General features: G+C 47.0%; 1 protein-coding gene across 4 annotated transcripts in view; it reads right to left on the bottom strand.

The window, feature by feature from the left end:
- The window catches only part of EFTUD2 (elongation factor Tu GTP binding domain containing 2), a 46,693-nt gene that overhangs the window by 28,235 nt on the left and 1,811 nt on the right, over nucleotides 1-16,647 (bottom strand). For 2 of the 4 annotated variants that reach the window (XR_002481889.1, XM_008056537.1), the window contains exons 2-7: nucleotides 16,215-16,323; nucleotides 6,724-6,889; nucleotides 5,992-6,070; nucleotides 3,043-3,118; nucleotides 2,506-2,571; nucleotides 1,711-1,746 (exon numbers count right to left, since the gene is read on the bottom strand). Coding sequence is in view for 3 of the 4 variants with exons in the window: in XM_008056537.1 (XP_008054728.1) it covers nucleotides 1,711-1,746; nucleotides 2,506-2,571; nucleotides 3,043-3,118; nucleotides 5,992-6,070; nucleotides 6,724-6,889; nucleotides 16,215-16,319 (528 nt within the window). In the remaining variant the exon portion in view is untranslated. The remainder of the gene's footprint in view (nucleotides 1-1,710; nucleotides 1,747-2,505; nucleotides 2,572-3,042; nucleotides 3,119-5,991; nucleotides 6,071-6,723; nucleotides 6,890-16,214; nucleotides 16,324-16,647) is intronic. The other 2 variants (XM_021711589.1, XM_021711590.1) reach the window with 2 other exon arrangements.

Here is a 16,647-nt window from a genome sequence, read left to right as displayed (position 1 = left end):
TGAGCCTGCGGGTTCGAGACCCACCTGGGCAACTTGGCGAGACCTCATCCCTACAATAAACTCAAAAAAATTAGCCAGGCATGGTAGCGCACGCCTATAGTTCCAGCTACTTGGAAGGCTGAGGCGGAAGAATTGCCGGAGCCTAGCAGGTCGAGGCTGCAGTGGCCAGGAGTGGCCACTGCACTCCAGCCTGGGTGACAGAGTGAGACTTTAACTCAAAAAAAAAATAAAATAAATAAAAAGAAATAAAAAGGAATATAAGCTTTAACAGAGAATCCAAGATTCCAGAATCTTATCCACCTTATACAATGGAAACCTAAATAATAGCTAAGTAAAAAGTAACAATCTGGGACATTTTAGGATTTTTTTGAGTTGGGAGTCTCACTCCGCTGGAGTAGAGTGGCACCATCATTGCCACCCCAGTGTCGACCTGCTGGGCTCCAGTGATCCTTCCACCTCAGCATTCCAAGTGCCCAGAACTACAGGTGTGCACTACCACACCTGGCTAATTTTTAAAAATTTATTGGAGAGACGAGGTCTTGTCAAATTTCCTGAGCTGTTCTTGAACCCGCAGGCTCAGGCAATCCACTCACCTCGGCCTCCTAAAGTGCTGGAATTACAGGCTGAGACACCGAGCCTGGCCCCCCCCCTTTTTAAATAAAGAAATATTATACAAGCTATAACAGAAAATAAGTAATTTTTAAAACTCCAGGGGCAACTCCTTCGGGTCCCCTCCCACTATGGGAGTTTCTCTGTCCTCTCAATAAATTCTGCTTTCTCACTTAAAAAAAAAAAAAAAGAACTCTAGCCAGACCAGATGTAGTGGCTCAAGCCTGTAATCCCAGCATTTTGGGAGGCCAAGGTGAGAGAACTGCCTGAGCCTGCGAGTTCAAGATCAGCCTGGGGAACATGGTGAGACCTCGTTAACCAGGTGTGGTAGCGCGTGCCTGTAGTTTCAGCTACTTGGAAGGCTGAGGCGGAAGGATTGGTGGAACTCAGCCAATTGACACTGGGGTGGCCATGATTGTGCTACTGCACTCTAGCCTGGATGACGGAGTGATACACTGACTCAAAAAAACCCCAAAACAAACAAAAAAAACTCCAGCCAGATCTATAACTATATTAAAAAACAATCACAGCTAGCATTCACTGGTTTCCCGTCACATGCCAGCACTGTTCTAAGTTCCTTTAGCTAACCATCCTTATGTAGTGGAGCCTTCTTCTAGATAGTCATACAGGAAAAAAGAGACAGAAATAAAGAATGGGGGGAAGAGAAGGGGTCAGAAGGGAGGGAACAAGATACAGATGAAAAGACAGAAAAGCACAGACACAACAGCCCATTCTCCAAGAGGAGCCACTCCTAGAAAGAGCTCCTTGGATGGATGGAGTCATCTTCTGAAGGGGGATGTCACTTCTAAAATCACACTGAACTTCTGCATAACTTATAGCATAAATGCAGACATCGCCCCAAAGTATTTGTCCTATTTGACCTAATTAAACCCAGTCAAGGATGGAGGATCTCTCTTCAGCCCTACAGCTTGCTTACCCAATTCTTTTTCGAATTATAATCCTGGAATGGCTGGTGCAAGAGGAGAGAGAGGGCTGGGGCATGGAACAAAGTGCTATCAAAAGGTTCCCCTACATTCCCTACAACACCACAACTGGTGGGTGTGGAATAGATGGCAATGTGATTTCCCAAGGCACACCTACCTCTTGCTCTGTGAAGAGGATGTCAGTATAACACAGCTGGAAAACATGAATGGTTGTCAGCACCTGGATCCAGCCTGTTTTCTCCACTCCAAGCCCTCCATCCCTCTGCCTTCCCACTTCCCAGCTCAAGGGTGTCTGCCTCAGGAAAAGAGCAGGCTGAAGACAGCAGGGTGTCCCCACAGCAGTTTCAGACAATGAGACCAGCGCCCTCCCAGATGGAAATGCACACTTATGTGTGGGGCTCTGCCTTTTTTGAGTGGGGGAGGTCCCTGAAGACTTGTTATGGTTAGAGAGCTAAAAGATATCAAATGCACTGAGTTCCTACAGTATCAGTGGGAGACTCAAGCCAGCCTTCATGCCACAGTGTCAAAACAATCAGTCTGGCAGAGATTGAACATTTACTGCACTGAGACTTGCAGCCACAGTTGGGATCATTCACAGGCATTTAAATGTACCATGAAAACAAGGTACAATTGTAGCATATTTATAGAGTAGGCTATTAATACCACAACAGGCAAGAACAGACAACTATAAAAGTCAGGATAAAGCATAACAGAAGTGGGATCCCAAGTGCAGAACAGATAACCCCAAAATACTGCAGGCTAATATTCTCTAGGCTACTTAGAAAGCCGGAGGTCTTTTCCACAGCCTACTCAGTGAGATTACAGTCATAAGGCTGCACTTTGCTGGTGTGATTATTTACGGAGAGCAGGAAAAGAGAAGAAAGAGGAAGGAGAGACACCCCTGCGTGCTTGGAATGGTTCTTCCCAAGCCCCGAGTGTGGGATATACTCACATCTTGGTCATAGCGCTTTCTGATTTCCGGGTGGGTCTGCTCGATTAAACAATCTACAAAACACGTCTGAAAGGGAAGAGGCGGTGAAGACCTGCCAACCGCAGAGAAAGTTCACTGGGCCCTTCCCTCAGCTCCTCATACACCATGTGATTGAGGGAAGAGAAGAGAAAAGAGAGTAAGGAGGGTTATGGGCAGTCAAGGATTGGCACTGAAGCCACAGGATTACTTTTAGATGAAAGATGAAATCTTCCGGGGACAGGCATCCCCCAGGAAATGAAAACTTATCAAATCAGAGTGAGGTTCAAACTCCCTCCTCTCCAGATGTGGACAAGGCACAGGCCTGCCCGGGGCTTGGAGCAGGATCCATGTGCTGCTCAAGGAGAGCTGGGATTGCACAGCAGGTTTCCTGATAGGCATGCAGCCCCTGCCAGAGGTCTAGCCTCGTGACCTCACACCTCAATCTCTGGGACTCTGGGGTTCAACAAATGAGCAGGAACAAAGAGCAATCCTGTTCCATGTAGCCAAAAGTGCTCTCACCTTGCCATGATGGAGATGGCCACACAAGGTCACATTTCTGATGAGCTCTGAGTTATCCATCAGATCTGCCAGGAAACTAAAAGGGGAAAGGACAGGAAAAGAGGAGGGATTTTGGTAGAAGTTTTCAAATGGGGAGTGGTGCAAAGGTGTTTCAGGTATTTTGGGCCAGGAACAACTTTCAGACCAGCTGGAGAACAGGAAGCAGCAGGTGTGAATCTATTTTTACACAGTTCTGGCTTTGGGAATGAAACAGACTTATTCACAAGGCACCACAAGCTGTAAGTGAAATACCATGAAGGGCTGGGGACAGTGGCTCAGATGTGTAGGCCCAGCTATTCAGGGGGCCGAGTTGGGAGGATCACTTGAGCCCAGGAGTTTGAGACCAGCCTGGGCAATATAGTGAGAATCCCATCCCGTTAAAACAACAAAAAAAAAAGGTTAGACTCGGTGGCTCAGCCTGTAATTCCAGCAATTTGGGGGGCCGAGAGCAGACTGTCTGAGCCTGCAGGTTCAAGACCGGCCTGGGCAATGTGGCAAGACCTCATCTCTACAATAAATTAAAAAATTAGCCAGGTGTGATCGTGCATGCCTGTAGTTCCAGCTACTTGAAAGGCTGAGGTGGAAGGATCACTGGAGCCCAGCAGGTCGACGCTGGGGTGGCTCTGTGTGCCACTGCACTCCAACTCAAAAAAAAAAAAAAAGTTAAGCTGGGAGTGGTGGCTCATGCCTGTAATCCCAACACTTTGGGAGGCTGAAGCGAGAGGATTGCGTGAGTCCAAGGGGTCAAGACCAGCTCGGGCACCTCGCTTCTATAATAAATAAAAAAAAATTAGCCAGGTGTGGTGGTGAGTGCCTTTGGTTCCAGTTACTCAGGAGGTTGAGGTGGAAGGATCGCCTGAGCCCAGCAGGTCGAGGCTGTGGTGGCCATGAGCATACCACTGCATTCCAGCCTGGGTGACAAAGACTCCAACTCAAAAAAATAAGTAAATAAAAAGAAAAAAAAGAAATATTATGGATGTTTCAACAGCAAATAATGAGATTAAAAAAGAAATATGAAAAACAAAACCAAATACCTGAACTAACATATACACCAGCATTCCCCTTACGATTTTTCAGGCTACACTTATATTGTGCTGATCCCAAGGGGACTTAAAACGACTTTGGGAGCTTCTCTTGACATTGCTGGTGGAGCTAGTTAACAAGGCATTCAATGAAAACTCCATCTCACCAATGATGCAGAGCCCAGACAATTTCCATCCTGATCACCCTAGCACTGTTCCTGCTTGTCACCCACAGGACTCAGGGCAAGTAGCCTGTGAATGACTTTGGATCTTAAAAAAAAAAAATCAAGTTTGTTCTCAAAGACCGGAGACTTTAAAAGTCACTAATCAAAATGCAAAGGAATATGGAGCAAGTTATGAAGACAACTGAACAGTTATTTCAAAAGTCTGAATGATGCCCAGTGAGTTGACTATTTCAAAGCAAATCTGTTCTTTTGGACATACAAAAGGTTAACATGTTTTAAAAGCAAACAAAAAAGAGTTTTATTATCTAACAGTCAGTCACAAGCACTTCAATACAAGAAGGCCTTCCAAGTGTATTTGCTAGTGAAAATGGTTTCAAAAACAGTTTGCAGTATGAAGAGCCTCAGTGATCCTATACACATATGTCTACCTGCCTGTGCACTCCTTTTCAAAATAAAAAGCTGGCCAGGCTCAGCGGCTCAGCCTGTAATCTCAGCACTTTGGGAGGCTGAGGCGAGTGGATTGCCTGAGCCCGCGGGTTTGAGACCCACCCGGGCAACTTGGCGAGACCTCATCTCTACAATAAATAAATAAAATTAGCCAGGCTCGGTGGCTCAGCCCGTAATCCCACGCCTTTGGGAGGCTGAGGTGAGTGGATTGCCTGAGCCCGCAGGTTCGAGACCCGCCTGGGCAGCGAGACCTCATCTCTACAATAAATAAAAAAATCAGCCGGGCATGGTAGCGCATAACCTGTAATTCCGGCTACTTGGAAGGCTGAAGCGGAAGGATCGCCGAAGCCCAGCAGGCGAGGCTGCGGTGGCCGGGAGTGGCCACTGCATTCCAGTCTGGGAGACCGAGTGAGACTCCAACTCAAAAAAAAAAAAAAAAAACTAGTCGGGTGTGGTAGCATGTGCCTGTGTTCTGGCTACTTAGAAGACTGAGGTGGAAAGATCGGCAGAGCCCAGCAGGTTGAGGCTGCAGTGGATGGGAGTGTGACACTGCACTCTAGTCTGGGTGACAGAATGAGACTCCAACTCAAAAAAATAAAATAAGATAAGATACAATAAAAAGCTGATATAGTCCCAAAATACTCAGCAGTCCTATGGAGTCAAAACAGGCTCTGGTGGACCCAACACCGGTCATTAGAGCACCCAGTTCTGTCTCAAAGGCTGACTTCCAACACCAAGCCAAAGGTCTGGAAGGAGAGAGCAGCTCAGATCTGCACAATCACCAAGAGAAGTTAAGATCGAGCATGAGCCAGGCTCGGTGGCTCAGCCTGTAATCCCGTGCTTTGGGAGGCCAGGATGAGTGGATTGCCTGAGCCCAGGGGTTCGAGACCCACCTGGGCAACTTGGTGAGACCTCATCTTTACAATAAATAAGAAATTAGCCGGGCGTGGTTGCGCACGCCTGTAGGTCCAACTACTTGGAAGGCTGAGGCAGAAGGATCGCTGGAGCCCAGCAGGTCGAGGCTCTGGTGGCCGGGAGCGGCCACTGCACTCCAGTCTGGGTGACAGAGTGAGACTCCAACTCCAAAAAAAAAAGACCGAGCATGAATACCCCAGTAGCCACGTAAGCTAAAGAATTTTAGAGAAATGTTTGCTACCACAATTCACTGGCTACTTCAACCACAAACCACCTCCTACCTCCACAAAAGAGGAACCAACAGTGTTCTTGAAGAGAGGCTGAGAAACCCTATGACTTACTCCATTTCATACACTGTGGCAGGCAACGTCTGCTCCATCAGAGTGAATTTCTTGGTTTTCACTGGCTTAATAATGGGCTCTAGAAAAAAAAAACAGTGACAGGAAGGTAGGCATAAAACCTACAAACACAGAGCCTTATTCCATCAGACCAAGCCTTCAGAATGTAGGATATATGGACATCAATTTATTTCATTTTCAAGGATCACTCATATGTTGAAAAGTTTGGAAAATGTTGTTTGGCACAAGATAGTAAAGGACCTTGAGTTGTGGACTTCATTTTGTGGTCATTAGGGAGGGAGAGAGAATGCACACAGGTTGAAGTCAATGTCAGTTCAAGATATCTCTTTGCATTTATAAAATGCAATTACTTCCAGAAGATCAATGAAAACTATTAAGAAGTGGACAATAAACACAGTGAAGACTGGTTAACACAGCTGGGTTTATTTGGACAGAAAAAAACATTATAAGACCAAAGGGAAGACTTAGTATCAGTTTTCACATACCTCAACACACATTAGATAAGTGAATACTCTTATTTCCTTAGTAATAAGAGCCCTACTGAACATTAACAAAGGACTGCCTGAATCTCGATCCAGAAACAGTACCTGAAAGTAGCAAAGAAAACTGATCAAACTGTCTACAAGACTCTTAAGATTCGCCCTTAGCTATGAGACAAAGTTTCAGGTTCCAGTTCCACCTCTCGCCTCTCACCCCCCAGCTCTCCTGGCCTACCTGTGAGAGGTTGGGTGTCTTCCTCCTGGACGATGGTCTCCACCTCTGGGCCGTAGACTTCCTCGGCTGTCGGGTAGTACTTCTTGTCCTCATGCAGCACCACCTCCATCCCAGGGTGATCGTCGTCATGATCGCCTATGTCATCTTCGTCGTCATCATCATCCATCTGAAAACAGAGGAAGAGGATGGAGAGGCGCACCCTTGTGCTGGATGACTGACTCTCACAGCAGGGAGAGACTGACTTCACTGCTGGAAAGCTTCTCCTTCTGAGCCCTACGCCAGCGGGGCAGGTTCCACACCTGCAAGATCCCTCACAAAGAGAAGACAGCCAAGGCCACGGACGGTCCTCCTGGTTCAAATTTGCCCCTTCCTAAGTGTGTGCCACCACTCACAGATGGATGGAAACTGAAGAACACCAACGGCTCTTCATGACACACCCTTTTAGGGGAAAAAACCAACTTTCTCCAAGGGCAGAAGCCAGGAGCTAGAGGTAGACACTGGGAACAAGTCCACTCCTTTAACATTCGCATTTAGATTCACAGAATTGCTTTTGAAAAATGACCTCGTAGTCGGCTCGGTGGCTCAGCCTATAATCCCGCGCCCTTGGGAGACTGAGGTGAGTGGATTGCCTGAGCCCGCCGGTTCAAGACCCGCCTGGGCAGGCGAGAACTCATCTCTATAATAAAATCAAAAAATCAGCCAGGTGTGGTAGTGCGAGCCTGTGATTCTGGCTACTCGGAAGGCCGAGGCGGAAGGATCGCCGGAGCCCAGCAGGTCGAGGCTGCGGTGGCCGGGAGCGGCCACTGCACTCCAGTCTGGGCGACAGAGTGAGACTCCAACTCAAAAAACAAAACAAAACAAACAAACAAAAAACAAAGAAAAAAGAAAAATGACCTTGTGACAGATAATAACAGGTGTTGGTGAGGACGTGGAGAAATCAGAACTGCACATGCTGCTTGTGAGAAAATGATGCAGCTGCGGAAAGCTGGTAGTTCCTCACAAAGTTAAACACAGAGTCACACGACCCAGCAACTCCACTCCCAAGACAAACAAAACTTAGGGCCGCAGTATTATTCCTAATAGCTGAAAAGTGGAAACAGCCCAAGAGTCAGTCGAGTGATGAGCGGATCAACGAGATGAGCCACATTCACTCCACAGACCACTCGGCAATAAAAACAAGCAGCGCTCATGTACACGCCACATGTACAGACATGCGACAACACAGATGAACCTTCAAAACATGATGCTCGGTGAAAGAAGCCAGACACAAAAGGTTGCATATTTCATGGCTCCATTTATATGAAAATGTTCAGAACAGGCACATCTGTAGAGACAGAAAGCACAGGGCCTTGGCTGAGGAGGGGTGGATGTGGGTGGGAGGGCATGGGTGAGTGGGTGTGGAGTTTCTTTCTGGGATGATGAAAATGTCCAAAAATGGACTGCGATGCCAGCTATATGACTGAACATCCTAAAAGCCAGTGAAAGGTACACTTAACAATCAAATGACTTCAAATCTTCCTCCTCACAAATTAACCCATGGTCATAAGCAAGATTAAACAAAGCTACTCCCACTCCTGCTAAAAAGCTTTTCAAATAACCTAAAGTGGCTACCAGGCGCCCCTTTATGTTCTAAAACATCCTGGTTTATTCATTCACTTAGTAAATACTCGTTGAGCACTTACTGTGTGCTGGGCACTGTTCCAAGTGTTAGTAATACAGCAGTGAAAAAAAGAAAAAAAAGAGGTGATGCTATTTCAGCAAAAATCAGAAGAAAGAGGGAGTAAGCTTTATGAGGCCCTGGGATAAGCATTCTGGTTGGCTGAAACAGTCAACGCAAAGGCCAAGGAAGTCAGCATGGCAAGAACAGACCAAAGGATGGGAGAACAATAAGCTGAGATCACAGAAGAGGCAGTGTACAGGATCTTCTAGATTGTTCTAAGTAATTTGATTTTAATTTTACTCTAGGACAGTGGTTCTCAGCAGAGGGTGATTCTGCCCCCAGGGAACATCTGACAAGACAATGTCTGCAGGCAGTTCTGGTTGCCACAACTTGGGGACAGGGTGCCATCAGCATCCAGGGGGTAGAGGTCAAGGAAACTGCTAACCAGAACTCCCCACAAAGCTGCAAATGTCAAGGGTGCTAAGGCTAAGAAACCCTGTATCAGGAGTTCTACGCAGAGGAGGGATGTGATCAGACTCTCACTCTGGTCCCTATGCTGGCAGGAAGGGTTACTGCAGTAATTCAGGAAAGAGATAATAGTGGTGGTGGCTTGGGCAGGAGCTGAAAAGGTGGTGAGGAGAGGCTGAATTCTGCATCTATCCCATAGGAGAGGCAAAAATGTTCTCTCATGAATTGAAGGAGAGAAGAGGCCAAGTTTCTGAGTCGAGCAACTGAAAAATGACATTGCCTTTCCTGAGACAAGGATGGTGGGCAGAGCAGGTGGAGGCAGGGGAAGCTCGGGCGTGAGGTGTGAGATGGCTAAGCATTAGATTCCCTACTAGACAGCAAGTAGACATGCCATGTAGAAAGCCGGTCATACAAATCCGAGCTTCAGGAGAAAGACCCAGATTGGAGGTGGAAACCTGGGAGTCCTTGAGAAGTGAGCTGAGGTGCTGGATGAGATCACCAGGCATGAGTGGAGAAGGAGAAGCGGTGTAAGGAACAAGCCCTGGGGCCTGCTGACACTGGCGCTCAGGGAGAGGACAAGGAATCGGCCTGAGAAGGGATAGCCAGCAGGAGGAAACCCGGGCTTCTCTGGAGGCCAAGGGAGGAGAGCAGTCGAAAGAGAAGGATGCTCAGCTGGGCAGACACTGCAGGCAGGTCAGGCAGGAGGAGGGCTGGGAGGTGACCTCTGGACTTGGTGAGGCAGAGGTCACTGAGGACCTGACAAGAGCAGTCTCTGCAGAGTGGGAGCGTCAGAAGATGGAAGTGGCTGGAGAGAACGGAGAGACTCTGGGGACAGCAAGTATTTCAAGTCTCTGAAATGTGCTGTATGGGAATCAGGGCAGGTGGGGAGGGAACTAGGGAGACATGGGGCCAAGAGAGGGCTGGAAGATGAAGTGACAGTGAATCTGTGTGTGGATGGAGTCATCCAGCAGACAGGGAACACTGGCAGGCAGGAGACGGGGAGAACTGCCAGCAAAGGTCTTGGCAAGGAGAGGGATGGGAGCACCTTTTTCTTTTAGAGACAGGTTTTGCCCAGGCTGAAGTGCAGTGGCGTGATCTGAGCTCATTGTAACCCTGAACTCCTGGGCTCAAGCGATCCTTCTGGCTCAGCCTCCTGAGAAGCTACAACTTCAGGTGGTGTCACCAAACCCAGATATTTTTTCTCCTTTTTTTGTAGAGGTAAGATCTTGCTATGTTGCCCAGATTGGTTTCAAATTCCTGGTCTCAAAGGGATCCTCCTCCCTTGGCCTCCCAAAGTGCTGGGATTACAGGTGTGAGCCACCACGCCAGGCCAGGATCTTGCGTTTAGTGAGCTAAAAACATGAACAAATCATCTGTAAGAAAAGAAGGGCAAGCACTGTCCACGGCTGTAGATGCAGGCAGGTGGAGTGGGGGGAAGGGAGGGGCGCTTGTTTCCGTCACGTCAATTCCAGTATGCCCCTCCAACAGGAGCCTGGCTGCCTCCCACCCTCCTACACTCGACTTCTATTAAAGTGGCTGAACATTCCATCAGCTCTTCTGGCAGCCACAAGTGTCCCACTGGTGGCAGCTGCAAAATAGCCAACAAGCCAGCTTCTCCCACCCCTCCTGGCTGAATCACTATGAATCCAACTGCAGGGTTTTGTGGAGTAATTTCTGACTGCCTGAAATTATCTCTACCTAAGTATCCTGACCACAGCTCAAACTCAACAAACTAAACGAGCACCCTTTTATTCCTGCCTTCGTCTGTTAGTCACTAGTGTTCCTCTAGACAGCCTGTTTAGTTCTGTCGTGTCACCCCTTATCCTCATTTCTCCACTCAAGGTCTTCCACTGCCTGACCCCACCTCCTCTGCTTTGCACTCACAGCTGTCCCCTGGGGACTGTGCTCTGGCAAGCTAGAGAAGAAATTGTTCCCTTCACACAAGCTTGGGGCCCTGCTTGCTGCATTCCTTCTCTCCAGAATGGACATCTTTCTTCCTGTCTCCATTGTCAAAATCCTACCCATCTCTTTACTGTTATATTCCTCAATAAAAAAAAGTCAAACAAATCTATGCATCCCAGATGGACTAGGAGGCCTCAAGAGCCTGCATTCTGCTGGAAGGAAGATAGATCAGTGCAGTCACTCTGAAGGGCAGTCCAGCAGTGCTTAGTAAACATGTATGTGTGTACATACATCGGGTCCTGCAATCAGCAACTCTGCTCCTGGGAATATAACCGCAAGAAATGTTCACATGCATAAAGGGATATCTCTGAGAATGTTCTCTGCAGTCTACTTATGGTGAGGGCCACTGGGAGCAGGTAGCCTGGGTGTCCATCAGAGGGATGCCGCCAGGGAGAACTGAGCAGCAGTCAGCTGCCACAAACTAGATGGACACATGGCCCCAGGATGGACCCTAAAACATACCACTCCTCACAACGCTCAGTGGGAAAAGAAACAAGACAGTATAGACAGCATAATACCACTTACATTTCAAACATACGCTCTCAAGTCAACTATATGCATTTTGCAACTAACACAAACAAAAAGAAACATGTAAATCAGAACAATTACATTGGTGGCAGGTAGGGGAAAGACATAAACGGGAATTAACAAATTAATTACACAAGAGCAGAGCCTCAGCTGGGAGTGATGGCTCAAGCCTGTCATTCCAGCACTTTGGGAGGCCGAGGCAAGAGGATTGCCTGAGTCCAGGGGTTTGAGACCAGCCTGGGCACCTTGGAGAGACCTTGTCTCTACAATAAATAAAAAAAATTAGTCAGGCATGGTGGAGCGTGCCTGTAGTTCCAGCTACTTGGAAGGCTAAGGAGGAAGGATCACCGGAACCCAGCAGGTCGAGGCTGCAGTGGGCATGCCACTGCATTCCAGCCTGGGCCACAGAGTGCAACTCCAACTCAAAACAAAAAAAAAGAGCAGAGCCTTGAGCAGCAGTGCAACTGAGGAGCAGAAACCAAAGCGTATGATCGGCCCTGTCTGTACTGAGGTGAAAATGTTCACACGGCACCTCACCATGCTTCTTTTTTTGTATTGTTTGGCTGGTAGCTTTGCTGAGATTTAATTCACATTCCATGCAAGCCACCCATTTTAAGTCCACAAGTCAATGATTTTGATTATAGTCACAGAATTGTGCAACCACCACTACAATCAATTTTAGATATCTTTTTTTTTTTTTTGAGTTGGAGTCTCACTCTGTTGCCCAGGCTGAAGTACAGGGGCACGTTCATGGCCATCACAGCCTCGACCTGCTAGGCTCTGGCGATCCTTCTGCCTCAGTCTCCCAAGTAGCTAGAACTACAGGTGTGCGCCACCACACCTGGCTAATTTTTTGGTTTATTGTAGAGACAAGGTCTTGCAGAGTTGCCCAGGCTGGTCTCGAACCCATGGGCTCAGGCGATCCTCTCATCTCTGCCTCCCAAAGTGCTGGGATTACAGGCATGAGTCACCATGCCCGGCCAATTTTAGGTCATTTTCATCACCCCCAAAAGAAACTCTTCACCCTTGAGCCATCACCTCTCAATTCCAGGCCCCTCCCTCCAAGACAACCACTAACCATCGGCCTTCCATCTTGATAGATGCCTGTCCATTCCTCAGGTCCACTTCAAATGTCACTTCCTACCTTTCTTGTCATCCGTCCAGGAATGCCTCCTCCTTATATACAGGACTGTGGCACTAAGCTAATAGCTCTTCCTTGCTTCACGTGATAAACACTTGCACTTCATCGCCCTTAGTAAGCAGGCAGGGGTTGCACCTTGTGTTCTCTAGGCCATGATTCCCCCTCTGTAATTCCCCCTTCTGTAAATGCTCCATAAACACATAATGAAGGAATGATTGGGTTTTTAGCCCAGAATTCAGGTTTGCTGGAGCCACTCTGAATTTAGATTTTGTTATCCAATATATTAGTTTTCTGTCATGTGCAAATTAAACTTCTGTCCTCTATCTTCACTCAAGTCCCTGATAAAAAGGTTGAAAAGGACAGGGCTAAGGACAGATGCCTAGAGCTCTGGCATGTCACAGAACTTTGGTGACCCATTAATCAACACTCTGTGAGTCCCACTGTTTAATCAGCTGTGACCTCCCCTAATTGTATTAGGAACCAGCCCATGTCCTTTTCACAAGGACATCATGAGTTAGGTTAACTTGGGAGGGGAAGCGAAATGAATGGAGGATGAAGGAAGACTTTTGTATCTATATGGTTTGAAAGAGAATGTATGTCGACTTACATAAGTAAAACATTCCTTTTTTTTTTTTTTTTTAAAGAGCTAGGATCTCACTCTGTCACTCTGGCTAGAGTGCAGTGGCGTGATCATAGCTCACTGTAATCTCAAACTCCTGGGCTTAAGTGATCCTCCTGCCTCAGCCTCCTAAGTAGCTGAGAATACAGGCGCATACCACTACACCTAATTTTTATTTTATTTTATTTTTTTTGAGTCAGAGTTGTTGCCCAGGCTGGAGTGCAGTTGCATGCTCATGGCCACTGTAGCCTCAAACTGCTGGGCTCAGGTGATCCTTCCACCTCAGCCTTCCAAGTAGCTACAACTATAGGTGTGCAGCATTATGACCGGCTAATTTTTCTTGATTTATTGTAGAGATGAGGTCTTGCCAAGTTGCCCAGCCTGGTCTCGAATTCGTGGACTCAGGCAATCCTTTGGCCTTGGCCTCCCAAAGTGCTGGGATTATAGGTGTGAGCCAATAATTTCTATTTTTTTAAGAGACCAGGTCTCACTATGTTGCCCAGGCTAGTCTTGAATTCCTGGCCTTAAGCAGTTCTCCTGCCTTAGCCACCCAAAGTGCTATGATTACAGGTATGAGCCACTGCTCCTGGCCTAAAACCAAATTTATAAAAAGAAAAAAAGAAAACCAGGTGATAAGGCATCAATAGAAGACTTCAGGTGTCATGTCCAAGTCAAGATACACCATGTCTGCAGTATCCTCCTGACCTATTGCTCAACCTAGAAACACTATCAAGAGAAACGTATTATTGTTATTATTATTTTGAGACAGGGTGTCACTCTGTTGCCCAGGATGGAGTACAGTGGCAAGATCCTGGCTCACCATAGCTTCAACCTCTTGGGCTAAAGTGATCCTCCTGCCTCACCTTCCCAAATAGCTGGAAATACAGGCACTTTCCACCACATCTGGCTAAATTTTCATTTTATTTTTATACAGACAAGGGCTCACTACATTGCCCAGGCTGGTCTCGAACTCCTGGGCTCAAGTGATTCCCCCACCTTAGCCTCCCACAGTGCTGGGACTACAGGTGTGAGCCACCACACCTAGCTGTTTTTTATAAAACTCATACTAGCTTCCTAAGTGTTCAGCAGTCATCTGCTTTAAAATTCCATCCATAATTTCACCATGGACGTATATCATACTTACTCATCTGTGGTTTCTGAAATGCAGTGTCTTTTTTTTTTTTTTTTTGAGTTGGAGTCTCACTGTGTCTCCCAGACTAGAGAGCGGCCACTGCAGCCTCGACCTGCTGGGCTCCGGCTATTCTTCCACCTCAGCCTTCCAAGTAGCTGGAACTACAGGCGCGCGCTACCACCACCTGGCTAATTTTTTGATTTATTGTAGAGATGAGGTCTCGCCAAGTTGTCCAGGCGGGTCTCGAACCTGCGGGCGCAGGTAATCCACTCACCTCAGCCTCCCAAGGAACGGGATTACAGGCTGAGCCACCGGGCCCGGCTTGGAATGCAGTGTCTTTACTTCATCTTTGAAAACTGGGATGAGTTACCTGATCTACTTTTTTGGCACCACAGCCACTCCCCACATTTCTTCAAGATGACCACAGTGGCTCTCAGCTTATCTCCACAAGGTTCCCTCCGCCCCAGCCAGGACATACCCCATCTGGGCCTGGAGACTCCTATGCAACTACAAGCTGCTCTTTCGCCTCACCTCCATGGCATCTGTCTCCTTTTTCCAACATTTACTCTAATTTTTTCTAGCTTGAAGGATATTTTCTGATGAAAAAGATAGATGGCAGCCGGAACTTTTGTTCTGCTGTCTTGTTAATACCACATTTCTATCACTAAGCATCGCTAATCCACCACCAAGCAGTGGGTCCAGTCACTTCTTATTCACCTTGTTCTCAACAATGCTAGAGCACAAAAGCCACCTCTGGGGTCTCTTGCAAGCCTCAGACCATCCTGAACTTCATCTTCCTGAAGTGGAGTCACAGGAATCTGCTCCTTCCTTTTCTATTTCTCTTCTGTTGTGGTCATGCATCTTTTTTTTTTTTTTGAGTTGAGGTCTCACTCTGTTGCCCAGGTTGGAGTGTACTGGCACGATCTTGGCTCACTGCAGCCTCGACCTCCTGGGTTCAAGCGATCCTTCCACCTCAGCCTCCCAATTAACTGGGACTACAGATGTGCGTCACCATGCCTAGCTAATTTTTTGATTTTTTTGTAGAGACGAGGTCTCACTATATTGCCTAAGCTGGTCTTAAACTCCTGGGCTCAAGCATTCCTCCATCTTGGCTTCTCAAAGGGCTGGGATTACAGGTGTGAGCCACTGTACCTAGCCATTTAAAAAGCTGAGCTTGGGGGGGTGGGACTGGCAGTTGAGGGAAACTGCTAGGGGAGTGGGGGGGCATACCTCATCAAAAAGGGTACCTGCATGAGCAGTGTTTGTATACTAACCCTGAATTGTACCCCACATCTTTATAATAAATAAATAAATGTAAAAAATAAAAAATAAGCCAGGCTCAGTGGCTCAGCCTGTAATCCTGATCTTTGGGAGGCTGAGGTGAGTGGACTCCTGAGCCCGCGGGTTCGAGACCCACCTGGGCAACTTGGCGAGACCTCATCTCTACAATAAATCAAAAATTAGCCAGGTGTGGTAGTGCACGCCTGTAGTTCCAGCTACTTGGATGGCTGAGGCGGAAGGATCACGAAGGCCAGCAGGTCGAGGCTGTGGTGGCCGGGAGAGGCCACTGCACTCCAGTCTAGATGACAGAGTGAGACTCCAACTCAAAAAATAAATAAATAAATAAAAATAAAAAGCAGACCTTGTGAGGAAGCGCCTGATGCAGCTGCATTTGGAATAACTGAATATCTTTTCTAAGTTGGAATTATTCATAATTGCTAAAAGACACTTCAGACAAATGGAAAAGATACTATCAGATGAACCGGAGTTCAGGTTACAAAACCACCTCCTCAATGAAACCACACATTCCCTTCTGGAGCCTTAGTAGCTGAGCTTTTGAGGGGGCAGTATAAGACCCCAATAAGCCACGCTATAAAAAAGACAATGTTAAGAGATGTATGCAGAGTATTAGTATTATGTGAACAGAGAACTCAGTACTCCATTGCTTTTTTTAAAAAGAGAGATGAAAAGTTTGCTTTACCTCATCAAGATCTTTGGTCTCTCTGCCCAATTCATCATCATCTTCGTCAGAATCAAGCTCTGGTCCGATGTAATTCCCAAACTCATCATATAAGTCGGTATCCATGACGCTAAAATTCAAGGAGAGGAGAAGAGTAGGATTCTGGCGAGGTAACCAAGGCCTCCATGAGACCTTTCGAGTCTTATAGTGACCATATCCCACCACACACCACCCCCTCTGGTTACATCAGCCTCCTGAAGACTCCCCAAAAGCTCAGTACTGTCCCATCTCTCTCCTTGTTGCTTCTGTATCCACACTCATCACTCTAACTCCTTTTTAAAATTTACATTAAACTTAAAAATAACTCAATACCAAAAAGTGGCAAGAAGAGTACAAATAACCTTCTTTTTCCTAAATTATTTCAGAATAAGCTATTCATTACCTTGTCTTTTTT

Source organism: Carlito syrichta, unplaced genomic scaffold, assembly GCF_000164805.1.
Source record: "Carlito syrichta isolate Samal-C Ts95f unplaced genomic scaffold, Tarsius_syrichta-2.0.1 Scaffold302391, whole genome shotgun sequence".
NCBI lineage: Eukaryota > Metazoa > Chordata > Mammalia > Primates > Tarsiidae > Carlito > Carlito syrichta.
This window is presented reverse-complemented; position numbering and strand designations above follow the sequence as displayed.